This window comes from Salmo salar, chromosome ssa19, assembly GCF_905237065.1.
Source record: "Salmo salar chromosome ssa19, Ssal_v3.1, whole genome shotgun sequence".
Lineage (NCBI taxonomy): Eukaryota > Metazoa > Chordata > Actinopteri > Salmoniformes > Salmonidae > Salmo > Salmo salar.
In genome coordinates, this window is record NC_059460.1 from 41,162,660 (window position 1) to 41,190,046 (window position 27,387).

Here is a 27,387-nt window from a genome sequence, read left to right on the forward strand (position 1 = left end):
GGCTACGTATCAAACACATGTAAGGCACACCCTCAAATCGTTATCTGCCGAATACAAAAAGGTGTTGACCTTACCGCGAAATGCTCACTTACAAGCCCCTAACCAACAAGGCAGTTCAAGAAATAGTTTATTTAGTCAACATTTTCTTAACTGGAAAGTAAGAAATTAAATGTAGAGTTTTGGACCTAGTATCTGAACTGGTACTTTATATTTACAAAATAAAAAAAACACCATTCCAATGCGCTGTTGCAGGCCTGTTGAGTAAATATGAGCTGAAAAGATTCCAGAATATTCTGTTAAAACTACTAGAGCCTACACAGACGTAAGTCTTAACTGGCGCATTTCAAACTGTCCTTTTGTGAGGCGCAGCGGGGAACTAGCTGTGTATAATGGAGAGTGGTGGCTAAACCAGGAGGATCTTCATCATCGATTAAACCTCGAGTTTAGGAACATTTTGTCTTCCCAGTAGATTACAAACAGCGATGGGCATAGAGGGTATGTTGCCACTGCTCAACCAGAATAGCCTGTGCAGCTGCCAACACCTCAAATATGTCGACACATTTACACCGACATCACCCCAGGATGCCAGAGCAAGACGGAAACGCAAAGAAACGCCACAACATGGTCTCACCTCTGCATACAAGCAGACGGCAGCTGATTCTGACCGGGGCAAAGAAATAACAAAAGCGATAGCCTACCTAAGTAAACATTTTTTACAGTCTTTGGTTTATAGCGGATGTGTGTCCATTCTCGCTGGTTGAGAATGAGGGTTTTCAGCACCTCGTGAAAGTGCTCGAGACACGTTACGAACGTCCATCTTGCACCGATTTCAGTAAATAGGTAGTACCCGCTCTACAGTATATAAGCAAGCCAAAGCTTTCAATTCATTTTCCGTTGCACCCTGCGTTGCGCTTACTTAACAGTGACAGCCCATCACATTAGCTGATCTGAGTTTCTCAACAAGTTCAAATCACATGAATGCATCTAACTGGTATATACAACTGGTAAATTCCTACCTCCCAAATGTTTGCAAACGCAGCATCAGAGGAGAAACTTGAGAGGCTCAACATAACAATCCTGTCACAACAGACAATGCAAGGAACATTGTGAATGGCATTTCATTTTCCTGCTGTACCGAAACCGTGACCCCAAAACCGCAATACGTACCGAACTGTGGGTTTGGTGAAGCGCTACACCCCAAATTAATAATTAACAGTAATTTTCATAAGGGACTTATTAGGTTTCTATCTTGGGTTGCAAAATTGATTTTTTTTTAATTCCCTGGAATACCAGGAATCCTGGACAGAGTTGCTTATTTCTGTGAATCTTCCAACTGGGATGTCTGGAAAACCTGGGAACGTTACCGAAATCTTGCAACCCTAAGCCAGCCAGCCTGTCACACAACCAGTCAACCTGGCAGCAGCCATTCCTATTGGCCAGAGAAGGAGAAGCAGTACGCTCTACTTCTTTATTGCTGTTTTAGACATGGCTGCTTCTTCAAAAGAGATTATTTATCTTTTTCAGCAAAGATAAAAATCGGTTATATGTCATTTCCTGACTTCTTTATTGGTTATAAGTCATACATACAGACAGTTCCACAGCATAACAAATTAAACAATCAAATCTGCACACAGACAGACTATATTGATAGTTTAACTTTGCAATCATTGGCTTTTGTTCGATGTACATTTTAAAGTGAAAAATCTGTGTCTCAGCATCATTCTGCCCTTCTCCAAGACTCCCAACAAACAAAAAGTATTTCAGGTCACAGTACTGATCAGAGACCATCAGACAGACTGATCAGAGACCATCAGACAGACTGATCCAGTCAGGTCACAGTACTGATCCCAGACAGACAGACTGATCCATTAAATCTAATCTTCCACTGGGGAGGGATGCAGCCATGAATGCAACGCAATCCTATCAGGGACAGATAGTCAAGGACAAATAGATACAGACAGGGGAAGGATCTCGCTCTCTCACACCCACCCACAAGATGGATCAGCATCAGATATTAAGACTGTATTCATTCACACAGTGCTGACAGCTCCCAGATAGCATTGCGTTTAGCTGCTGCTGCAACAAGGATCATAGTGCTTTTCATTTCCCTCTTTCTCCATCCCTCGCTCACCTGACAGTCAGATTTCTATCTGTTACATGTTTTGTGTTGAGAAGTGGCGCCCATGTTGGAACCATTCCTCCCCAATAGGGTTAGGGATATTATGATGGTTAACAGCCGTCGCCGATGGTGACGACGTCGTGATGTACAGACGACGGTGTAGTCGATTTAAAAACTTGACTGGCGGCGCACGGTAAACATGTGTCAAACAGCAGGACAGTACATGAGTGACATTGGATTTGTAATTAGCCTATTCCTATAGCCTAGTTCCATAAATACTGATCAAATCAATGTTTGTCACGTGCGCTGAATACAACAGGTGTAGACCTCACAGTGAAATGCTTACTTACAGGCTCTAACTAATAGTGCAAAAAAGGTATTAGGTGAACAACAGGTAAGTAAAGAAATAAAACAACAGTAAAAAGACAGGCTATATACAGTAGGGAGGCTACATACAGACACCGGTTAGTCGTGCTGATTGAGGTAGTATGTACATGTAGATATGACCAAAAGTATGTGGACACCCCTTCAAATTAGTGGATTTGGCTATTTCAGCCACACCCATTGCTGACAGCTGTATAAAATTGAGTACACATCTATGCAATCTCCATAGACAGACACTGGCAGTAGAATGGCCTTACTGAAGAGCTCAATGAATTTCAACATGGCACCATCATAAGATGCCACCTTTCCAACAAGTCAGTTTGTCAAATTTCTGCATGGAAGAACTTGACTGGCTTACACAGAGCCCTGACTTCAACCCCATTGAACACCTTTGGGTTGAATTGGAACGCTGACTGCGAGCCAGGGCTTATCACCCAACATCAGTACCCGACCTCACTAATGCTCGTGGCTGAATGACTTGCTTCCATTTTGTTGTCAGCACATTCAACTATGTAAAGAAAAAAGTATTTAATAAGATTATTTCTTTCATTCAGATCTAGGATGTGTTGTTTAAGTGTTCACTTTAAGGGAACACTTAAACAACACATCCTAGATCTGAATGAAAGAAATAATCTTATTAAATACTTTTTTCTTTACATAGTTGAATGTGCTGACAACAAAATCAATCAATGGAAATCCAATTTATCAACCCATGGAGGTCTGGATTTAGAGTCACACTCAAAATTAAAGTGGAAAACCACACTACAGGCTGATCCAACTTTGATGTCATGTCCTTAAAACAAGTCAAAATGAGGCTCAGTAGTGTTGTGTGGCCTCCACGTGCCTGTATGACCTCCCTACAATGCCTGGGCATGCTCCTGATGAGGTGGCGGATGGTCTCCTGAGGGATCTCCTCCCAGACCTGGACTAAAGCATCCGCCAACTCCTGGACAGTCTGTGGTGCAACGTGGCGTTGGTGGATGGAGCGAGACATGATGTCCCAGATGTGCTCAATTGGATTCAGGTCTGGGGAACGGGCGGACCAGTCCATAGCATCAATGCCTTCCTCTTGCAGGAACTGCTGACACACTCCAGCCACATAAGGTCTAGCATTGTCTTGCATTAGGAGGAACCCAGGGCCAACCACACCAGCATATGGTCTCACAAGGGGTCTGAGGATCTCATCTCGGTACCTAATGGCAGTCAGGCTACCTCTGGCGAGCACATGGAGGGCTGTGCGGCCCCCCAAAGAAATGCCACCCCACACCATGACTGACCCACCGCCAAACCGGTCATGCTGGAGGATGTTGCAGGCAGCAGAACGTTCTCCACGGCGTCTCCAGACTCTGTCACGTCTGTCACATGTGCTCAGTGTGAACCTGTAAGCACAACCCCCACCTGTGGATGTCGGGCCCTCATACCACCATCATGGAGTCTGTTTCTGACCGTTTGAGCAGACACATGCACATTTGTGGCCTGCTGGAGGTCATTTTGCAGGGCTCTGGCAGTGCTCCTCCTGCTTCTCCTTGCACAAAGGCGGAGGTAGCGGTCCTGCTGCTGGGTTGTTGCCCTCCTACGGCCTCCTCCACGTCTCCTGATGTACTGGCCTGTCTCCTGGTAGCGCCTCCATGCTCTGGACACTACGCTGACAGACACAGCTCGCATTGATGTGTCATCCTGGATGAGCTGCACTACCTGAGCCACTTGTGTGGGTTGTAGACTCCGTCTCATGCTACCACTAGAGTGAAAGCACCGCCAGCATTCAAAAGTGACCAAAACATCAGCCAGGAAGCATAGGAACTGAGAAGTGGTCTGTGGTCCCCACCTGCAGAACCACTCCTTTATTGGGGGTGTCTTGCTAATTGCCTATAATTTCCACCTGTTGTCTATTCCATTTGCACAACAGCATGTGAAATTTATTGTCAATCAGTGTTGCTTCCTAAGTGGACAGTTTGCTTTCACAGAAGTGTGATTGACTTGGAGTTACATTGTGTTGTTTAAGTGTTCCCTTTATTTTTTTGAGCAGTGTATATTCCCTTCTCTCTCCATTCAATAGGCTATGAATATGACTGAAGGCTACGCTTCATCGTTTTATGCATGGCTTTCTCCTGATGCAATATCCTGTTTCACAAAGTCGTGGCTGAACAAGGACACAGTAAATAAACGTAGCTGTTTTTCCTATACCTCGGGGAAGCTCAGAGGGGTACGTGTCTCTTTCTAAACAACAGCTGGTGCGCAATCTCTAATATTAAGTAAGTCTGGAGGTTCTACTCACCTGAGAACACCTCATTAGCTGTAGACCATACTACTGACCGAGACAGGTTTCATCTAGACGTTTTATAGCTGTCTATTTACCACCACAAACAGATGCTGGTACTAAGACCACACTCAACCAGCTGCATAAGGCCATAAACAAACAAGAAAATACTCACCAAAAAGGTGGCGCTCCTAGTGGTCGGTGATTTTAATGCAGGAAAACTGAAATTCGTCTTTCCACATTTCTACCAGTATGTCACCTATACATAACTCTATACCACCTTTACTCTACACACAGAGATGCATCCAAAGCTCTCCCTCACCCTCCATTTGGCAAATCTGACCATAGATCTATCCTCCTGATTGTAAGCAACAATCAAAAACAGGAAGTACAAGTGACGCAGATGCTAAGCTACAGGACTGTTTTGCTAGCACCGACTGGAATATGTTCCGGGACTCATCCAATGGCATTGAGGAGTACACCACATCAGTCACCAGCTTCATAAAAAAGGGCATCGATGACATTTCCCAACCAGAAGCCATGGATTACAGGCAACATCTGTACTGAGCTAAAGGGTAGAGCTGCAGCTTTCAAGGAGCGGGACGCTAATAAGAAATCCCACTACGCCCTCAGACGAACCATCAATCAGGCATTCAAAACATCGGGGTGTAGTGGAGCAGGTCGAGAACTTCAAGCTCCTCGTTGTCCACATCCCTAAAAAGGTCCTATCATGGTCCAAGCACACCAAGACAGTCGTGAAGAGGGCATGACAACGCTTCTTCCCCCTCAGGAGAGTGAAAAGATTTGGCATGGGCCCTCAGATCCTCAAAAGGTTCTACAGCGGCACCATCGAGAGCATCTGGCTACATCACAGCTTGGTATGGCAACTGCTTTGCATCTGACCGCAAGGCGCTACAGAGGGTAGTGCGTACAGCCCAGTACATCACTGGGGCCAAGCTTCCTGACATCCAGGACCTCTATACCAGGCGGTGTCAGAGGAAGGCCCTAAAAATTGTTTTAAAAAAAGACTCCAGCCACCCAAGTATTTTTTGCACTGACTCTTGCACACTCACATCCTTATACTCCAACACACAAGCACAAAACACACGTGCATAGATGCCACACACACACGTTGCTGCTACTCTGTTTATTATCTATCCTGATTACCTAGTCACTTTACCCGCCTACAAACAGTACATATCACCTCCACTACCTGGTACCCCTACCTACAGTACATATCACCTCCACTACCTGGTACCCTTACCTACAGTACATATCACCTCCACTACCTGGTACCCCTACGTACAGTACATATCACCTCCACTACCTGGTACCCCTACCTACAGTACATATCACCTCCACAACCTGGTACCCCTACCTACAGTACATATTACCTCCACTACCTGGTACCCCTACCTACAGTACATATTACCTCCACTACCTGGTACGCCAGCACATTGACTCAATACCAGTACCTCTTGTATATAGCCTTGTTATTGTTAGTTTATTGTGTTACTATTTCTGTTTTTGCTAATTTTTCTTACTTTTTAACTTCATTGTTGTGAAAGGGCTCATAAATATTCGACACATGTGACAAATAACATTTTAATTAGTCAGGGGACTAATAATGACAGAGTACAATAATGACCAGTTCAATCAAGTTTAAGAAATTATCTATGTAGGCTGGGAAATCACCTGTCCTCCCCCCTCTGAAAACCAGACGTCCAATCACCTGTCCTCCCCCCTCTGAAAACCAGACGTCCAACCACCTGTCCTCCCCCCTCTGAAAACCAGACGTCCAACCACCTGTCCTCCCCCCTCTGAAAACCAGACGTCCAATCACCTGTCCTCCTACTAGATAAAAGCTTTACTACATGTTGAACAGTAGTTTATTTCCTAAATATTCTAGCCTACGAAGGTGTTGTCCTAAAGTTGCTGTGGCTTTCAAAAATAAACAACAAGAAAGTATTTTGCCTAAGCTATTCTCAATCACAGCTTTATGAGACAGAAAAATAAAATACTATAATTTATTTTTTTGAGACAAAAGAAAAGAGGGACACCTAGTCAAATAAAGCCATTAGTATCCAGATCTGAAGAACATATATACTGGATAACCTGTTAGGGCTAGGGGGCAGTATTGACACGGCTGGATAAAAAACGTACCCGATTTAATCTGGTTACCACTCCTACCCAGTAACTAGAATATGCATATACTTATTACATATGGATAGAAAACACCCTAAAGTTTCTAAAACTGTTTGAATGGTGTCTGTGAGTATAACAGAACTCAAATGGCAGGTCAAAACCTGAGAGATTCCTCTACAGGAAGTGGCCTGTCTGACCATTTCTGGAACTTCTTTGCCATCTCTATCTTTTACTAAGGATCTCTGCTCTAACGTGACACTTCCTACGTCGTCCATAGGTGCTCAGAGCCCGGGAAAAACCTGAATGTCGTCATCCCAGCCCCAGGCTGAAACACATTATCGCCTTTCTCAAGTGGCCGATCAAGTGACTCTGGGCTTAGGCGCGTGACCCGACCGCCCCCGTCTTTGTGATTTTTTCCTCTGTTTGCCGAAAAGGAGATTCCCGGTCGGAATGTTATCGCTTTTCTACGAGAAAAATGGCATAAAAATTGATTTTAAACAGCGGTTGACATGCTTCGAAGTACGGTAATGGAATATTTAGAATTTTTTTGTCACGAATTGCGCCATGCGCGCGACCTTTCTTTACCATTTCGGATAGTGTCTGGAACGCACGAACAAAACGCCGCTATTCGGATATAACGATGGATTATTTTGGACCAAACCAACATTTGTTATTGAAGTAGCAGTCCTGGGAGTGCATTCTGACGAAGACAACAAAAGGTAATCAAACTTTTATAATAGTAAATATGATTATGGTGAGTGCTAAACTTGCCGGGTGTCTAAATAGCTAGCCCGTGATGCCTGGGCTATGTACTTAGAATATTGCAAAATGTGCTTTCACCAAAAAGCTATTTTAAAATCGGACATATCGAGTGCATAGAGGAGGTCTGTATCTATAATTCTTAAAATAATTGTTATGCTTTTTGTGAACGTTTATCGTGAGTAATTTAGTAAAATGTTAGCGAATTCCCCGGAAGTTTGCGGGGGTATGCTAGTTCTGAACGTCACATGCTAATGTAAAAAGCTGGTTTTTGATATAAATATGAACTTGATTGAACAAAACATGCATGTATTGAATAACATAATGTCCTAGGGTTGTCATCTAGATCATCAAACCCGGTTAGTGTTGCATTTAGCTGTCTTCTGGGTTTTTGTGACATTATATGCTAGCTTGAAAATGGGTGTCTGATTATTTCTGGCTTGGTACTCTGCTGACATAATCTAAGTTTGCTTTACTGTAAAGCCTTTTTGAATCGGACAGTGTGGTTAGATTAACGAGAGTCTTGTCTTTAAATAGCTGTAAAATAGTCATATGTTTGAGAAATTGAAGTAATAGGATTTTTAAGGTTTTGAAAATCGCGCCACAGGCTTCAAGTGGCTGTTACGTAGGTGGGACGAATTCGTCCCGCCTAGCCCATAGAGGATAAGAGCGTCTGCTAAATGACTAACATGGAAATGTAAAAGACAGTAGGCTACTTCTATCAAACCCACGATGTAGTCCTATAACCTAGCTTACTACAGTAAGACAGCCCGTTCAGACAGTCACTGATCCATCATGATGTAGTCCTATAACCTAGCTTACTACGGTAAGACAGCCCGTTCCTCAGACAGTCACTGCTCCATCACACACATGTTCTGCTCCTCCAACAGAAATGAACAAAATAAAAGACTAGCCTCTCTCTGCCCTTTCAACAACATATTTCTTCATGATTCCTCCAGTTGTATTTGATTTGGTGCCAACTGTCGTCGTAGCGAAGACAAGCAGCAGCAGCATTCTGGGAGGTGGTCAATAGGAGCCGATAGCATCGTATATCACCATGTTTTATGGGCACTCCATGGGACAAAAAGGTTGACATAGCCCAACCCTATGCCCCCAACTCTCTCTTTGCCACGCCCGTGTGTCATGTTTTGTGTTGAGAAGTGGTGCACATTGTTAGCTCTATAGTGGCACACCTCTCCTCTCTGTTCCCTGTGACAATGCTGGTGTACTGGGGGAGCTGAAGGAAGCATCCAGTCCAATTTAGTTGAGCTGGCATCTAATCAAATACCCTCTTCACTGTGTGTGTGTGTATGTTCTTCCTCTCTTTTATCTAACCCAACCTTGTTAACCTGAAAAGCTGTGAAAATGTAAATGGATGGATGTCCTGATATGTTTATGAGTGGAGATGTGCATGTTGATTAACTCTGGGTGGTGGGGGGGAGGGGGGGGCTGGACGCTGACTCATCGCTGGATGAACTGGGATTTTTAAAGTACTCAACACGCTGTTCCAGACGCTCCATCAAATGAAATAACGTGTGTGTTTGTTAAATGAGGTTTGGCTGGACAAAAGAGATGGACACACACCCACACACAGGGAATCTTTGATTTGATGCCAGCTCAACTAAACAAGAGAGGAGAGAAGAGAAGAGAAGAGAAGAGTGGAGAGACAAGAAGAGTGGAGAGGACGCCTGTGTGTGTGTGATTGAATGGCTGTGGGTTGTCATAGTTTATTGATTACCTTGCGGTCACGGAATCCCGATCGTGGTTTCTTCTTCTTACCATCCGCTCCTCCCTCCTCGCCCTCCTCTCCGTCGCTGGCCTCCACCGAACTCTCAGCCTCTGACTCCGCCTCTTTCACAAACCCCGCCTCCTTTGCCTCGGGATGTTCGTCGTGCTCGACAGAAGGCCCGGCGTCTGCGTAGGCTCTGGGTTCACACAGGAAGTAAACACAGGAAGCAGATTAAAAAAGGAACTCTACTACGTTCAAAGCATTTGTGTTTTCAGCCCACAGACCAGCTGCAAACAGAGTTCAGATAGAGACCTGAGGGAGTGTAGTAGTAGTATGGTCATGCCCTGTGGCTAAGGGGTTAACTCTACACACTACTACTGCAATGCAGCCCACAGACCAATGCTTCATCTAACACAATGCTTCATCTAACACAATGCTTCATCTAACACAACTCTGTGTGTGTTTAACAGAGAGAAAGAAAGAAAGGAGAAAAAGAGAGAGTGAAAAATATGTATTTGCAAAGAAAGTGTGTGTGTGTGTGTTGTGTCTCGTACTGTCATTTTGTTAGCTAGGGCCTTCTACTTTAACTGCTTCCTGTCTTCCCAGCCGGCTACTTGGTGTGTGAACTGCTTCCTGTCCTCCCAGTAGCCTACTTGGTGTGTCAACTGCTTCCTGTCCTCCCAGTAGCCTACTTGGTGTGTGAACTGCTTCCTGTCCTCCCAGTAGCCTACTTGGTGTGTGAACTGCTTCCTGTCCTCCCAGTAGCCTACTTGGTGTGTGAACTGCTTCCTGTCCTCCCAGTACCCTACTTGGTGTGTGAACTGCTTCCTGTCCTCCCAGTAGCCTACTTGGTGTGTGAACTGCTTCCTGTCCTCCCAGTAGCCTACTTGGTGTGTGAACTGCTTCCTGTCCTCCCAGTAGCCTACTTGGTGTGTGAACTGCTTCCTGTCCTCCCAGTACCCAACTTGGTGTGTGAACTGCTTCCTGTCCTCCCAGTAGTCTACTTGGTGTGTGAACTGCTTCCTGTCCTCCCAGTAGCCTACTTGGTGTGTGAACTGCTTCCTGTCCTCCCAGCAGTCTACTTGGTGTGTGAACTGCTTCCTGTCCTCCCAGCAGTCTACTTGGTGTGTGAATTGCTTCCTGTCCTCCCAGTAGCCTACTTGGTGTGTGAACTGCTTCCTGTCCTCCCAGTAGCCTACTTGGTGTGTGAACTGCTTCCTGTTTTCCCAGCAGCCTACTTGGTGTGTGAACTGCTTCCTGTCCTCCCAGTAGCCTACTTGGTGTGTGAACTGCTTCCTGTCCTCCCAGTAGCCTACTTGGTGTGTGAACTGCTTCCTGTCCTCCCAGTAGCCTACTTGGTGTGTGAACTGCTTCCTGTCCTCCCAGCAGTCTACTTGGTGTGTGAACTGCTTCCTGTCCTCCCAGCAGCCTACTTGGTGTGTGAACGGCTTCCTGTCTTCCCAGCCGGCTACTTGGTGTGTGAACTGCTTCCTGTCCTCCCAGTAGCCTACTTGGTGTGTCAACTGCTTCCTGTCCTCCCAGTACCCTACTTGGTGTGTGAACTGCTTCCTGTCCTCCCAGTAGTCTACTTGGTGTGTGAACTGCTTCCTGTCCTCCCAGTAGCCTACTTGGTGTGTGAACTGCTTCCTGTCCTCCCAGTAGCCTACTTGGTGTGTGAACTGCTTCCTGTCCTCCCAGTAGCCTACTTGGTGTGTGAACTGCTTCCTGTCCTCCCAGTACCCTACTTGGTGTGTGAACTGCTTCCTGTCCTCCCAGTAGTCTACTTGGTGTGTGAACTGCTTCCTGTCCTCCCAGTAGTCTACTTGGTGTGTGAACTGCTTCCTGTCCTCCCACTAGCCTACTTGGTGTGTGAACTGCTTCCTGTCCTCCCAGTACCCAACTTGGTGTGTGAACTGCTTCCTGTCCTCCCAGTAGTCTACTTGGTGTGTGAACTGCTTCCTGTCCTCCCAGTAGCCTACTTGGTGTGTGAACTGCTTCTTGTCCTCCCAGCAGTCTACTTGGTGTGTGAACTGCTTCCTGTCCTCCCAGCAGCCTACTTGGTGTGTGAACGGCTTCCTGTTTTCCCAGCAGTCTACTTGGTGTGTGAATTGCTTCCTGTCCTCCCAGTAGCCTACTTGGTGTGTGAACTGCTTCCTGTCCTCCCAGTAGCCTACTTGGTGTGTGAACTGCTTCCTGTTTTCCCAGCAGCCTACTTGGTGTGTGAACTGCTTCCTGTCCTCCCAGTAGCCTACTTGGTGTGTGAACTGCTTCCTGTCCTCCCAGTAGCCTACTTGGTGTGTGAACTGCTTCCTGTTTTCCCAGCAGTCTACTTGGTGTGTGAACAGCTGACTGCATCATAACCTGCAGATAATTCTGGTTGATGTGTCAACAATCAAGAGACAGAGCAATGTGTGACTTGTTTTGTCAAATCAGTGGCTGTATTGAAAGGGGAGTGGTTTCACCTCTCCAAGGTAATTAGTGTTAGTTCTTCAGTCTCCCCTGGTTTCTCAGCGGCGGTCATGTCACTAAACTAAGACCGTCCTGCCAAGGTGTTTGAGAAAGACTCCACACCACTCTCATCCGAGTATCTTACCTAGTTATTTACAGATTCTCATTTTGCTCTTTTGTTAAAATGAACTGTGTGTGTGTTTTGTATACCTGTTCGTACCCCTCCCTGTAGGCTTTACACGCTGCAACCCTTCTCATTTAGTTTACCCTGCGAGCACAACCCATGTGGAGTTCCAGGTCTCTGGCAGCGTTTGGAACTGCCGATCTGCGGTGAAGAACACCGAGTTCATCTCAAGGTAATCTGCTCTTCAGGCCCTTGACTTGCTGTCCCTGATGGAGACATGGATCACCCCAGAGAACACTACTCCAGCTGCCCTCTCGTCGTCTGACTACGTTTTCTCTCCTAGTCCGAGCGCATCTGGTCATCGCTGTGGTGGCACAGGGCTACTCATTCCTCCTAAGTAGAGATGTTCTCTTTTCTCCCCCTGTCCATGTCCATGTCCTCTGTCACCTGTCCATCTCCTCTGTCACCGCATTTCAATTCCATGCGGTCACTGTCACTTTTCCACTCAAGCTTAACGTTGTCATTTATCGCCCACCAGGTGCCCTTAGAGAATTCCTCAATGAGCTTGACACCTTGATAAGCACATTTCCTGACGATGGCTCACCGGTCTTCGTACTTGGCGACTTCAACATCTGCCTTCGATTAATTTCTTTCCATCTCTCACTTTCCCCTCCTTGCCTCTTGACCTCACCTTTTCCCAGTCCACTCCAATTTACAAGGCAGGCAATATGAGGCTGCTCACCAACTAATCTCACTGCAACCCCCCCTCCAGGTCTCTGTTCTCCTACTAATCTCACTGCAACCCCCCTCCAGGTCTCTGTTCTCCTACTAATCTCACTGCAACCCCCCCCCCCCTCCCCTCCAGGTCTCTGTTCTCCTACTAATCTCACTGTAACCCCCCCCCTCCAGGTCTCTGTTCTCCTACTAATCTCACTGTAAACCCCCTCCAGGTCTCTGTTCTCCTACTAATCTCACTGCAACCCCCCCCAGGTCTCCGTTCTCCTACTAATCTCACTGTAAACCCCCCCTCCAGGTCTCTGTTCTCCTACTAATCTCACTGTAACCCCCCCCTCCACTCTCTAGATCTTCTCCCATTCATCAACCCCTCCCTGACCACTGGCTGCGTCCCCTCTCACTTCAACATGGACAGAGTTAATCCCCTCCAAGAAACCAACAACTCATCTGACGTCAAACTATAGATCTGTATCCCTTTCTTTTCCTTCCAAAACACTCGGGCGTGCTGTCTCTGACCAACTTTCTCATTATCCCTCTCAGAACAATCTGGACCCTAACAAGTCAGGCTTCAAGATGGGTCATTCAACAGAGACTGCTCTTCTGTGTCAGAGGTCCTCTGAACTGTCCAAGCTGAATCTTTCTCTTCTGTCATCTTCCTCCTACAGCTATCCGCTGCCTTCGACACAACCGTCCGATCCTCCTCTTCACCCTGTCAGGGCTCGACGTCTCAGGCACTGCACATCCTACCTGGCAGGCTGGTCCTACCACAGGATCTGTGTCTGGACCACACACACTACTGGTGTTCCCCAGGGCTCGGTTCTAGGCCCTTTTCTATCTATACACCAAGTCACTCAGCGCCGTCATATCCTCACATGGTCTCTCCTATCATTACTATGCAGATGACACCCAACTACTTCTCTTTTCCCCCTTCTGACACCCAGGTGGCGACACGCATCTCTGCATGCCTGGCAGATATCTCAGCCCACCACCTCAAACTCAACAAGACATTACTGCTCTTCCTCCCGGGGGAGGCCTACCCGCACAAAGACTTCCATCACGGTTGACAACTCGTGTCGCCCTCCCAGAGTGCAAAGAACATTGGTGTGACACTAGACAAGACCCTGTTCTCTGAAAACATCAAAGCAGTGACCCGCTCCTGCAGGTTCATGCTCAACAACATCCGTATAGTACGACCCTACCGCACACAGGAAGCAGCGCAGGTCCAAATCCAGGAACTTGTCCTCGCCCATCTGGAATTCTGCAACTCGCCGTTGGCTGGGCTCACCACTTGTGCCATCAAACCTCTGCAATTTAGCCAGAATGCAGCAGCCCGCCTGGTGTTCAACCTTTCTGAGTTCTCCCATGTCTACCCGCTCCTCCCCACACTCCACTGACTTCCAGTTGAAGCTCACATCCACTACTAGACCATGGTGCTTACCTACAGACCAGCAAGAGGAAATGCCCCTCCCTACCGTCAGGATATGTTCAAACCCTACACCCCAACCCGGGGACTCTGTTCTGCCACCTCTGGTCTCTTAGCCCTTCCACCCTTAGGGGAGGGCAGCTCCCGCTCAGCCCAAGCTCTTCCACCCACCCAGTCTGACTTTACTGATAGCTACGTTGACGGGGAAAAAAGTACTTTCTATGCCTGATATGTGGTTGTCCCACCTAGCTATCTTAAGATGAATGCACTAACTGTAAATCGCACTGGATAAGAGAGTCTGCTAAATGACAAATGTTGAATTGAAATAGAATTGACCCAAAACACAGATCATCACATGAGTTATAATCAGATAGTGTAGAGGTCAAGAAGACGTGTGTGTGTGTGTGTGTGCACATGTTCATACCTGGTCCAGAGTAGTCCAGCGCTGGCTGAGGCCCCGGTCACGCCCACCAGAGCTGCTAGCATCAGTCTCCTCTTACTGGCCCCGCCCCTCACAGCCTCACCATGGTAACGACGTGACAACTGCACCAGCCCCAACGCTACCGCCGACAATGCCCGCAAGCGGTACATTCTGGAGAGTGAGAGAGAGAAAGATGTAAACGAGAGGTGCAAGAATTTCTCACATGGAGACGTGACTTGTAACATTGTTAAATGTTTATCAAATGTCTTGGACACACCAGAAATAGAAAGGTAGGTCTTTACAATTCATTTTTTGGGGGAATATATTTAACTTCTATGGGCTACGCCCCACCTGCGGGACACAGCCAGTGAAATATCAGGGCAGCAAATTCAAAAACAACAAAATGTCATAATTCAACTTTCTCAAACATACACTTCTCCTTGATGTAACCACATTGTCCGATTTCAAAAAGGCTTTACAGCGAAAGCAAAACATTAGATTATGTTAGGAGAGTACATAGACCAAAATAATCACACAGCCATGTTCCAAGCAAGCATATGTCAATAAAACACAAAACACAGCTAAATGAAGCACTAACCTTTGAAGATCTTCATCAGATGACACTCCTAGGACATTATGTTACACAATACATGTATTTTTCGTTCGATAAAGTTCATATTTATATCCAAAAACAGCATTTTACATTGGCGCGTGATGTTCAGAAAATGTATTCCCACCAAAACATCCGGTGAATGTGCACATCAATTTACAAAAATACTCATCATCAACGTTGACAAAATATATAACAATTATTTAAAGAATTATAGATTGACTACCCATGGATGCAACCGCTGTGTCAGATTTTAAAATAGCTTTATGGAGAAAGAATATTGAAAAATATGCTGAGTACATAGCTCAGCCATCACGGCGAGCTATTCAGACACCCGCCAAGTTCGGAGCAACCTAAACTCAGAATTAGTATTAGAAATATTCTCTTACCTTTGCTGATCTTCTTCAGAAAGCACTCCCAGGACTGCTACTTCCACAAGAAATGTTGTTTTTGTTCCAAATAATCCATATTTATGTCCAAATACCTCCGTTTTGTTTGTGCGTACAGATCACTTATCCAAAGGCATAACGCGCGAGCGCGGAAGCAGAGACGAAAAGTCAAAATGTTCCATTACCGTACTTAGAAACATGTCAAACGCTGTTTAAAATCAATCTTTATGGTATTTTTTACATAAAATTGCAATAATATTCAAACCGGACAATAGCATATTCATTCAAGGAGAAAAAGAAGGAACAGCGTGCTCCTGTGACCGCACATATCCAATCCCTTTGTTGCCAGGCAGACCACTCAGTAACTGAGCTCCTATTATCTGCCCAGTGACAGGAGAAGGCTCAATCCACTTTCTGAAGGCTTTAGACAGCCAATGGAAGCCTTAGGAAGTGTAACGTAACCCCACGGGTACTGTAGTTTCGAAAGGGACTAGAAAGAACTACAATTCTCAGATCCTCCACTTCCTGGTTGACTTTTTCTCAAGTTTTTGCCTGCCATATGAGTTCTGTTATACTCAGACACCATTCAAACAGTTTTAGAAACTTCAGAATGTTTTCTATCCAAATCTACTAATAATATGCATATTCTAGTTTCTGGGCCAGAGTAGTAACCCGCTTAAAATGGGTACGTTTTTCATCCGGCCGTGAAAATACTGCCCCCTAGCCCAGACAGGTTAAAGACACGAATGGCTGTAACTGCTGGTCACAATCCCATCAGATGGCTGTAACTGCTACTCACAATCCCATCAGAGAGCTGTAACTGCTGGTCACAATCCCATCAGAGAGCTGTAACTGCTGGTCACAATCCCATCAGAGAGCTGTAACTGCTACTCACAATCCCATCAGAGAGCTGTAACTGCTACTCACAATCCCATCAGAGAGCTGTAACTGCTGGTCACAATCCCATCAGAGAGCTGTAACTGCTACTCACAATCCCATCAGAGAGCTGTAACTGCTGGTCACAATCCCATCAGAGAGCTGTAACTGCTGGTCACAATCCCATCAGAGAGCTGTAACTGCTGGTCACAATCCCATCAGAGAGCTGTAACTGCTGGTCACAATCCCATCAGAGAGCTGTAACTGCTGGTCACAATCCCATCAGAGAGCTGTAACTGCTGGTCACAGTCCCATCAGAGAGCTGTAACTGCTGGTCACAATCCCATCAGAGAGCTGTAACTGCTGGTCACAATCCCATCAGAGAGCTGTAACTGCTGGTCACAATCCCATCAGAGAGCTGTAACTGCTGGTCACAATCCCATCAGAGAGCTGTAACTGCTGGTCACAATCCCATCAGAGAGCTGTAACTGCTGGTCACAATCCCATCAGAGAGCTGTAACTGCTGGTCACAATCCCATCAGAGAGCTGTAACTGCTGGTCACAATCCCATCAGAGAGCTGTAACTGCTGGTCACAATCCCATCAGAGAGCTGTAACTGCTGGTCACAATCCCATCAGAGAGCTGTAACTGCTGGTCACAATCCCATCAGAGAGCTGTAACTGCTGGTCACAATCCCATCAGAGAGCTGTAACTGCTGGTCACAATCCCATCAGAGAGCTGTAACTGCTGGTCACAATCCCATCAGAGAGCTGTAACTGCTGGTCACAATCCCATCAGAGAGCTGTAACTGCTGGTCACAATCCCATCAGAGAGCTGTAACTGCTGGTCACAATCCCATCAGAGAGCTGTAACTGCTGGTCACAATCCCATCAGAGAGCTGTAACTGCTGGTCACAATCCCATCAGAGAGCTGTAACTGCTGGTCACAATCCCATCAGAGAGCTGTAACTGCTGGTCACAATCCCATCAGAGAGCTGTAACTGCTGGTCACAATCCCATCAGAGAGCTGTAACTGCTGGTCACAATCCCATCAGAGAGCTGTAACTGCTGGTCACAATCCCATCAGATAGCTGTAACTGCTGGTCACAATCCCATCAGAGAGCTGTAACTGCTGGTCACAATCCCATCAGAGCTGTAACTGCTACTCATCCCATCTAAAAGTTGTCAAATGAAGAGCTCATTATTCATCTAATAAAATCTGTCAACAATGAAGTGGGATATTCATAGCAGACAGTCCTTTGCGTTTGAAAGCCACGTGGCGTGCCAAGCATAGATTTATAGGTGCCAACTGTGCTGGGCCTAGCACTGCAACACACCATATCCCCTTCTCCCTGCAGCACAGGCTCCTCCCCCAGAATTAACAGATGAATATAATAGAACCTAAAAATAAAGTCCTCTAGCCGTAGTGCACACGTTGAGTCCCCTCTGAAAATGTCTTCTGGGCCTATCACTGCGACACAGCACCGTCTCTCTCCCCACCCCCCCTCCCAGTCCTCTGCTTTGCCCTGGGGGTCAGGATTTAGAAACATTTCCTCCAGAAACTAATTAACCATCTAAAAAGAAGCTTTAAAAATACAAAAAATAAAATAAATAAAAAATACAAGTGTTCTATACTGGTGAGCTCTGTGTCATTGCTTCGTGCAGAGCTCACACACACACTAAAAGAATGGTGCTAGAGGAAATAGCAGCTGTTTTATAGGCTCATGACCAATTCTGCTGTTGTGCATAAAACATTTAAAAAAAAAACATGGCTGATTTTAGCGGGGTTTTTTGTACATCATGTTCATGCCACCGTTTCCTATGAACGAAAAGAGCATCCTGTTGCCTTATCACTTTACCCCTACCTACAATAAAAAAAATGTAAATAAACATTCCAGGTCAAGCTGGTTGAGAGAATACCAAGAGTGTGCAAAGCTGTCAAAGCAATGGGTGGCTACTTTAAAGAATCTCAAATATAAACTATATTTTGATTTGTTTAACACAATTTTTTTGGTTACCATATGATTCCATGTGTCATTTCATAGTTTTGATGTCAGCTTTTTCCCACTGCATTGTTGGGAAGGGCCCGTAAATACACCTTTCACGGTTAGTCTACACATATTGTTTACGATACGTGACAAATTAAATTTGACACACTCACACTACCAACCCTTTTGCCTTTGCTAGCCAATCAATAGCTTACATTTTTATTTATTTTTTAATAATAAAAAACACGTCCTGGATTCCTTATCAATTTAAATGAATAAACACAGGAGAAAGAATGTATCCCAATGGCTCCCGATACGCCTCTGGTGATAAGTTGACTATATAGGGAGCCGTTTGGGATCGCAGCCAAACCTTGTGATGAGTTGGTGGTCTGGTCACAGTAAACCAATTCGTAACAGTGCTTGGGCTAAGCTTATCTCTAAAACTTCATTTGGAACATGACTCATTTAAAATTTGTTCCGGTGTCACGGAAAGATGATTAACAATTAAAGAGAAGTCCTCTTGTGATGTCTCTGTGGCTCCAGTATTCCTGTGATCTACACACACACACCATGCCCGCCGAGGTCGTAGCCACCTGTCGATATTCCATTACCGATCCAGGCCCCGACTGTCACACTCACTGATTCAGCAGAAAGAAAAAAAAAAAGAAAAAGAATAACCACGCGGAATATGCTAATTGGACGATCGGTAGTCCATGACAACGGGGACAGGGTCTCTAAGGCCATTAGGGAAGGTGCTGTTTAAAACACGACAGAGACAGACAGGTGAGGATCTACTATAGTAGCAGGGACGCTAGGCCTGGTGGGGTAGATTCTACTATAGTAGCAGGGACACAAGGCCTGGTGGGGTAGATTCTACTATAGTAGCAGGGACACAAGGCCTGGTGGGGTAGATTCTACTATAGTAGCAGGGACACAAGGCTTGGTGGGGTAGATTCTACTATAGTAGCAGGGACGCTAGGCCTGGTGGGGTAGATTCTACTATAGTAGCAGGGACACAAGGCCTGGTGGGGTAGATTCTACTATAGTAGCAGGGACGCTAGGCCTGGTGGGGTAGATTCTACTATAGTAGCAGGGACACAAGGCCTGGTGGGGTAGATTCTACTATAGTAGCAGGGACACAAGGCCTGGTGGGGTAGGATCTACTATAGTAGCAGGGACACAAGGCTTGGTGGGGTAGATTCTACTATAGTAGCAGGGACACAAGGCCTGGTGGGGTAGATTCTACTATAGTAGCAGGGACACAAGGCCTGGTGGGGTAGGATCTACTATAGTAGCAGGGACGCAAGGCCTGGTGGGGTAGGATCTACTATAGTAGCAGGGACGCAAGGCCTGGTGGGGTAGATTCTACTATAGTAGCAGGGACACAAGGCCTGGTGGGGTAGATTCTACTATATTACCAGGGACACAAGGCCTGGTGGGGTAGGATCTACTATAGTAGCAGGGACACAAGGCCTGGTGGGGTAGATTCTACTATAGTAGCAGGGACACAAGGCCTGGTGGGGTAGATTCTACTATAGTAGCAGGGACACAAGGCCTGGTGGGGTAGATTCTACTATAGTAGCAGGGACACAAGGCCTGGTGGGGTAGGATCTACTATAGTAGCAGGGACACAAGGCAGAGGAGGAAACACTGTGCACCTGGCGACCGTGTCAGTGTGCATGCGCCCGGCCCGCCACAGGAATCACTAGCGTGCGATGGGACAAGGACATCCTGGCCGGCCAAACCATCCCCTAACCATGACGACGCTGGGCCAAGTGTGCGCCGCGACATCCTGGTTCGAGTCCAGTCAATACGCAAAATTATTTTGTAATTATAAACTGGGTGGTTTGAGCCTTTAATGCTGATTGGCTGACAACCGTGGTATATCAGTCCAAATACCATGGGTATGACAAACATTTATTTTTACTGTTCTAATTATGTTGGTAACAAGCTTATAAAATAGCAATAAGGCACCTCGGGGTTTGTAGAATATGGCCAATATAGCATGGCTAAGGGCAATATCCAGACACTTCGCGTTGTGTAGTATATAAGAACAGCCCTTAGCCGTGGAATATTGGCCATATACCACACCCCCCTCAGACTTAATTAAGCAATAATGTACCGGGCCCCCGACCATCCACTCAAGAAAAAAAAATCATCCCAGGCTGAACGTAGTTGAATAGACTATAGTAGCTGTCTACCTGCTACAGAAACATCCCAGGCTGAACGTAGTTGAAGTGGGAAGTTTACATACGATTTGTAATGACTCCAACCTAAGTGTTTTTCAACCACTCCACAACTGTCTTGTTAACAAACTATAGCTTGGGAAGTCAGTTAGGACATCTACTTTGTGCATGACACAAGTCATTTTTCCAACAATTGTTTACAGACAGATTATTTCACTTAAAACTCACTGTATCACAATTCCAGTGGGTCAGAAGTTTACATACACTAAGTTGACTGTGCTTTTAAACAGCTTGGAAAATTCCAGAAAAATGATGTCATGCCTTTAGAAGCTTCTGATAGGCTAATTGACATCATTTGAGTCAATTGGAGGTGTAGCTGTAGATGTATTTCAAGGCCTACCTTCAAACTCCGTGCCTCTTTGCTTGACATCATGGGAAAATCTAAAGAAATCAGCCAAAACCTCAGAAAAAAAATTGTAGACCTCCACAAGTCTGGTTCATCCTTGGGAGAAATTTCCAAACGCCTGAAGGTATCATGTTCATCTGTACAAACAATAGTATGCAAGTATAAACACCATGGGACCACGCAGCCGTCATACCGCTCAGGAAGGAGACGCGTTCTGTCTCCTAGAGATGAACGTACTTTGGTGCGAAAAGTGCAAATTAATGCCAGAACAACAGCAAAGGACCTTGTGAAGATGCTGGAGGAAACGGGTACAAAAGTATCTATATCCACAGTAAAACGAGTCCTATATCGACATAACCTGAAAGGCCGCTCAGCAAGGAAGAAGCCACTGCTCCAAAACCGCCATAAAAAATCCAGACTACTGTTTGCAACTGCACATGGGGACAAAGATCGTACTTCTTGGAGAAATGTCCTCTGGTCTGATGAAACAAAAATTGAACAATTAGGCCATAATGACCTTCGTTATGTTTGGAGGAAAAAGGGGGAGGCTTGCAAGCCGAAGAACACCATCCAAACCGTGAAGCACGGGGGTGGCAGCATCATGTTGTGGGGGTGCTTTGCTGCAGGAGGGACTGGTGCACTTTACAAATTAGATGGCATCATGAGGCAGGAAATGTATGTGGATATATTGAAGCAACATCAAGACATCAGTCAGGAAGTTAAAGCTTGGTCGCAAATGGGTCTTCCAAATGGACAATGACCCCAAGCATACTTCCAAAGTTGTGGCAAAATGGCTTAAGGACAACAAAGTCAAGGTATTGGAGTGACCATCACAAAGCCCTGACCTCAATCCCATAGAAAATGTGTGGGCTGAAAAGCATGTGCGAGCAAGGAGGCCTGATGAAAAGCATGTGCGAGCAAGGAGGCCTACAAATCTGACTCAGTTACACCAGCTCTGTCAGGAGGAATGGGCCAAAATTCACCCAACTTATTGTGGGAAGCTTGTGCAAGGCCACCCGAAACATTTGACCCAAGTTAAGCAATTTCTGACCCACTTAGAATGTGATGAAATAAATAAAAGCTGAAATAAATCCTTCTCTCTACTATTATTCTGACATTTCACATTCTTAAAATAAAGTGGTGATCCTAACTGACCTAAGACAGGGAATTTTTACTAGGATTAAATGTCAGGAACTGTGAAAAACTGAGTTTAAATGCGTTTGGCTAAGGTGCATGTAAACTTTGACTTCAACTGTATATAGAGCATTACTATTGACCAGAACACTATGGGCCCCCCAGTAATGCACTGCATAGGGAATAGGGCTCTATTTGGGACATGGTCCATAGAGATCCCTCACCGACAGAGAGCCTCAAACCAGGAAGGGGGATTTAAGCAATAGAGCAGCTTTTCATAACTTCCATATTAACACCAGCACAAGAGACCCTGGAATCTCTTGTCCAACAGAAATGACAAGCACATCTCATGTTTTGGTTTGTCACCTAGCAACATAAAAAAAAAAGAGAAAGTTATCCTTTCTGCATGGCTGGCGTCTCTGATCCTGACAGCGATGTCAAGAAGCCAGACAGACACAAACAAAACAGACATGCACACAGCAGTTTATACTCTCAACTCCTCATAGGACACTTGCCAGTTGGTGTGAGACAGTTTGCTGTGAGTGTAGCACACCTGGGCTTTAGGAAACGTCTGATGGAAAATAATATTTTAACAAGAGACAAGCTTTACACTCGATCTGTGAAATCCCCAGTCAGGATGTGAGCTCAGAACTGCATTGTGGGGAAATAATTTTTACCGACTGGGGCCATGCATACTACCTCTTTTCATCCTGCGTGTGAGTGTATACACACACACACACTACTCCCTCATCATCCTGCTAGAGCCTTTCTCTACCAGACCAATGGGTTCAGGGAATCCCAGAATTCCTCTAAAAAGCATTCCTCCCCCATTACCTCACCATAACCTCCCCCCATAAACACACACAATAACGTCCTCCACGCCACCACAGAAGCAACACTGATATATGATGGTGCCCGAATCACCTCTAGAACCTGCAGCAACACCACTGGCCCTCACTGCAACACCACTGGCCCTCACTGCAACACCACTGGCCCTCACTGCAACACTACTGGCCCTCACTGCAACACCACTGACCTTGCTACTAACTGCTGTTGCAGTCCCGTGTGGCTCAGTCAGTGCGTCGGTTCAGCTGGCGCCTAGCCAAACTAAGACATTTGGTGCAGTATTTCTCAAATGAAAAAAAAAAAAAGGTGCATGAAAACAACTAATCTCTCATCGAATAACAACAAAACACTTAATTGAAAAATCCCTACTAATGACCAATCAACAACGAAGGTTGCCGGGCAACCGGTAAAGTATGTACCAGTACGGAGAAAAAAAATGTATGAAATGTATGCATTCACTACTGTAAGTCGCTCTGGAAAAGAGCGTCTGCTAAATGATTAAAAATGTATGTTAAAAATATCATTTTATTCAACATTCTGGCTTGTAGAGGTCGTGAGAGGAAGCGTTCCTGATCCAAAAAAATAATAATAATAATTTTAAAAATAAAATCATTTACGCCCAATGTAGAATTCAATGAAATTCATTGTTGGATTTCCAGGCTAGCTTAGTGGGAACAAAAATAATCATAACAAAAAAAACTGGACATGGTGCACTTCTCAGCGCCAAACGATTTAAAGGCCTTGATTAGGCCAAGTAATAAATATATGAAACTATCTAGGTCTGACACCTGTAATGTAGGAGACGACATGCATGTCACCATTCGTAAAGTGTTTGTGAAATACAACCACACAGTACAGTTATTACAGCAACATCTCATCTCCCAAGATGAATAATAACTAAATAAACTAGTAGTTATCCTTTACAGATATCTGGCTGTTCTGTACTGCGACCTAACTTACGCTCTTTCACTTTAGTTTCCAAGGACACCTAAAATCATGAAGGAGACGTCAGGGATGTGATTCCCGTGAGGTTTCCATTCTGCGTTTCCGCTACCAGTCTACCACCCATAATAAACAACATAGCCTGCAGCACCTTCAGAAAGTATTCACACCCTTTAACTTTCTCCCACACGTTACAGCATGAATTTAAAATTGATATTTTGAGTCACTGATCAAAACTAAATACCCCATTATGTCAAAGTGGAATTTTGTTTGTATACTGAACAGAAATATAAATGCAACATGTAAAAAGTGTTGGTGCCACGTTTCATGAGCTGAAATAAAAATAGCCCAGAAATGTTCCATATGTTCAAAAAGCTTATTTCTCTCAAATTGTGTGCAAAAATGTGTTTACATCCCTGTTAGTGAGCATTTCTCCTTTGCCAAGATAATCCATCCACCTGACAGGTATGGCATGTGAAAAGGCTGATTAAACAGCATGATCATTACGCAGATGCACCTTGTGCTGGGGCAATGAAGGTCTGCTCTAAAATGTGCAGTTTTGTCACAACACAATGTCGCAGATGTCTCAAGTAGAGCGTGTGTGCAAGTGGCATGCTGACTGCAGGAATGTCCAACAGAGCTGTTGCCAGATAATTTAATGTTCATTTTTCTACCATAAGCCACCTCAAACGCTGTTTTAGAGAATTTGGCAGTACATCCAACCGGCCTCCCAACCGCAGACCAGGTGTAACCACACCAGCCCAGGACCTCCACATCCGGCTACTTCACCTGCAGGATCGTCTGAGGAGAGGGAGGAGGGCTGCTGAGGAGTATTTCTGTCTGCAATAAAGCCCTCCCAGGCCCACCCATTGCTGCAACCCATGTTGCATTTATATTTTTGTTCAGTCATGGAACATTTTAGAAATTAATAAAAAATTAAAAGCTGAAACGTATTGAGTCAATAAGTATTCAACCCCTTTGTTATGACAAGCCTAACTAAGTTCAGGAGTAAAAATGTACTTAACAAATCACATAATATATTACATGGATTCATTCTGTGTTAAATAATAGTGGTTAACATGATTTTTGAATGACTAGCCCATCTCTGTAACCCGCACACAAAATTATCTTTAAGGTCCCTCAATCGAGTAGTGAATTTCAAGCACAGATTCAACCAAAGACAAAAAATATGCTGAATATCTCTTTGAGCATGGTGAAGTGATTAATTAGGCTTTGGATGGTTTATCAATACACAGGCGTCCTTCCTAACTCAGTTGCCGGAGAGGAAGGAAACCACTCAGGATGGAAACCAAGCCATTAAAGAGTTTAATGGTTGTGATAAGAGAAAACTGAGGATGGATCAACAACATTGTAGTTACTCCACAATACTAACGTAATTTGGCAGAGTGAAAAGACAAAAGGAAGCCTGTACAGAATAAAGAAATATTCCAAAACATGCATCCTGTTTGCAACAAGGCACTTAAGTAATACTGCAAGAAATGGGACTAAGAAATTAACTTTTTGTCCTGAATACAAAGCGTTATGATTGGGGCAAATCAAACATAACACATCACTGAGTACCACTCTTTATATTTTCAAGCATTTTTGGGGGATAAAAGGAAACGAAAGAGAGCTAAGCACATGCCAAATCCTGGAGGAAAACCTTTCCGACAGACACTGGAAGATGATTTCACCTTTCAGCAGAACAATAACCTAAAACACAAGGGCCTAGCTACAATTATGACTTCAAAAATCGTCTTGAAAAATCTACAGCAAGACTTGAAAATTTCTTTCTTGCAACGATCAACAACCAAATTGACAGAGCTTGAAGAATTCTAATAGTCAAATATTGTACAACGCTGTTGTGTGAAGCTCTTAGAAACTTACCCAAAAGGCTCACAACTAATTGCTGCCAATGGTGCTTCTAACATGTATTGTGTCAAGGGGGTGAATACTTGTCTAATCAAGGTATATTAGTGTTTTTAATTTATCGTTCATTTATTTATAAAATGTTAGAATTTTTGGGGGACCAAAATGACAATTACATAAAATGTACTTTTTTTTTTTTATCTAGAAAAACATCTCAATGTCAGTGTTTACAAATCAACTAGGGATTATATAACTAAACCATGAAACCTCCTAGGTACAATTGTTTATTAAAAACAACAACAAAAAAGCAGAAAACCCCTGGACTGTGTTGTCAAGCTAGGCGCTAGCTGTCTAGTGGCTAGGCTAAGGCTAAATCCAACCAATACTTAGATAATGTGCATCGTCTCTGAAAACACAGCAACATTAATTCATTATAGCATGCAGTCTAAACACAGTTGACTTGTAACTTCTGCCTGATAATAATGAAACAACGAACGAAGAGGCGCTGTCAACCTCCAGTCGTCTCGGAGGCTAGCTAGCAACAGTAGGTAGCCTTTAAACTAGCTACAAATTGCCTATAAAACTGCAATCGGCTAATTAAAAATCATATAAATACTGGCTAAAGACTGTTATTTTGCTACTTACTTGAGTTTGGAGACGACTACGACAGGTCTTGAACAGTTTGAAATATGTAGCGACGACGTTTCTCCCGATGTATGTTTTCCCTTGATGCAGTCTGACGCGCTGAAGGCCCTCTCGTCACTAGTTATTACAGCCACAAAGCCAAAACCACGCCTATTTCTAACATGTATCTTCTTAAAATTTTAGATTTTAAACCTAATCCTAACCATATCCACACTACTAACCTTATGCCTAACGTTAAAAAAGCGATTATTTTAGTTTTCATGAACTTTTACGATAAGCTAATACAGGCTTTGTGGCTGTGGTAACCAGTGGAAACGGCCGGCCCCTCCAGCACGTCACTACGGAGGTTGGGGGGGCGGGACAAATATCCACCAAGCTCCACCCATTGCGGTGAGGGCCTCACATGTAAACGTTAACCGCTGTGTGTTCCGCTGTGTGCTCCGCTCCGCTGTGTGTTCCGCTGTGTGCTCCGCTGTGTGTTCTGCTGTGTCCCCCGCTCTGCTGTGTGTTCCGCTGTGTGCTCCGCTGTGTGCACCGCTGTGTGCTCCGCTGTGTGTTCCGCTGCTGTGTGCTCCACTGCTGTGTGCTCACAGCTCCGCTGCTGTGTGCTCCGCTGCTGTGTGCTCCGCTGCTGTGTTGAGTAGAAAGTTGACGTTTATTCCATGTTTATGTGTGTATATATATATATATACACACACAGCATATATATATATATACACACACATAAACACACTTTATGTGCCCATATTTACAGTAAAAGGGGTCATGATTGGGATGTGGCTGAGCCCAGTCCAATGGAGCTACCAAGGGTATAACTATTTACCAAAAGGCACACTATTCCCTAAATGGTATAATACTTCTGTCCAGAGCTCTATGGGCCCTGGTCAATATTAGCGCACTATGTAAGAGAATAGGGTGCCATTTGGGATGCATGTTATGCCCCAGTATTTGGT

The 27,387-nt window shown here is 44.9% G+C and overlaps 1 protein-coding gene across 4 annotated transcripts in view; it reads right to left on the reverse strand.

Annotated features, from left to right (window-relative positions):
• The window catches only part of micu1 (mitochondrial calcium uptake 1), a 101,618-nt gene extending 74,877 nt beyond the window's left edge, over nucleotides 1–26,741 (reverse strand). For 3 of the 4 annotated variants that reach the window (XM_014157976.2, XM_014157975.2, XM_014157977.2), the window contains exons 1-3: nucleotides 26,435–26,741; nucleotides 14,548–14,715; nucleotides 9,403–9,589 (exon numbers count right to left, since the gene is read on the reverse strand). In XM_014157976.2, coding sequence (XP_014013451.1) covers nucleotides 9,403–9,589; nucleotides 14,548–14,714 — 354 coding nt within the window. In that variant the 5' untranslated portion in view covers nucleotide 14,715; nucleotides 26,435–26,741. The remainder of the gene's footprint in view (nucleotides 1–9,402; nucleotides 9,590–14,547; nucleotides 14,716–26,434) is intronic. The other variant, XM_014157973.2, reaches the window with a different exon arrangement.
• Between the last annotated feature and the right edge of the window lie 646 nt (nucleotides 26,742–27,387).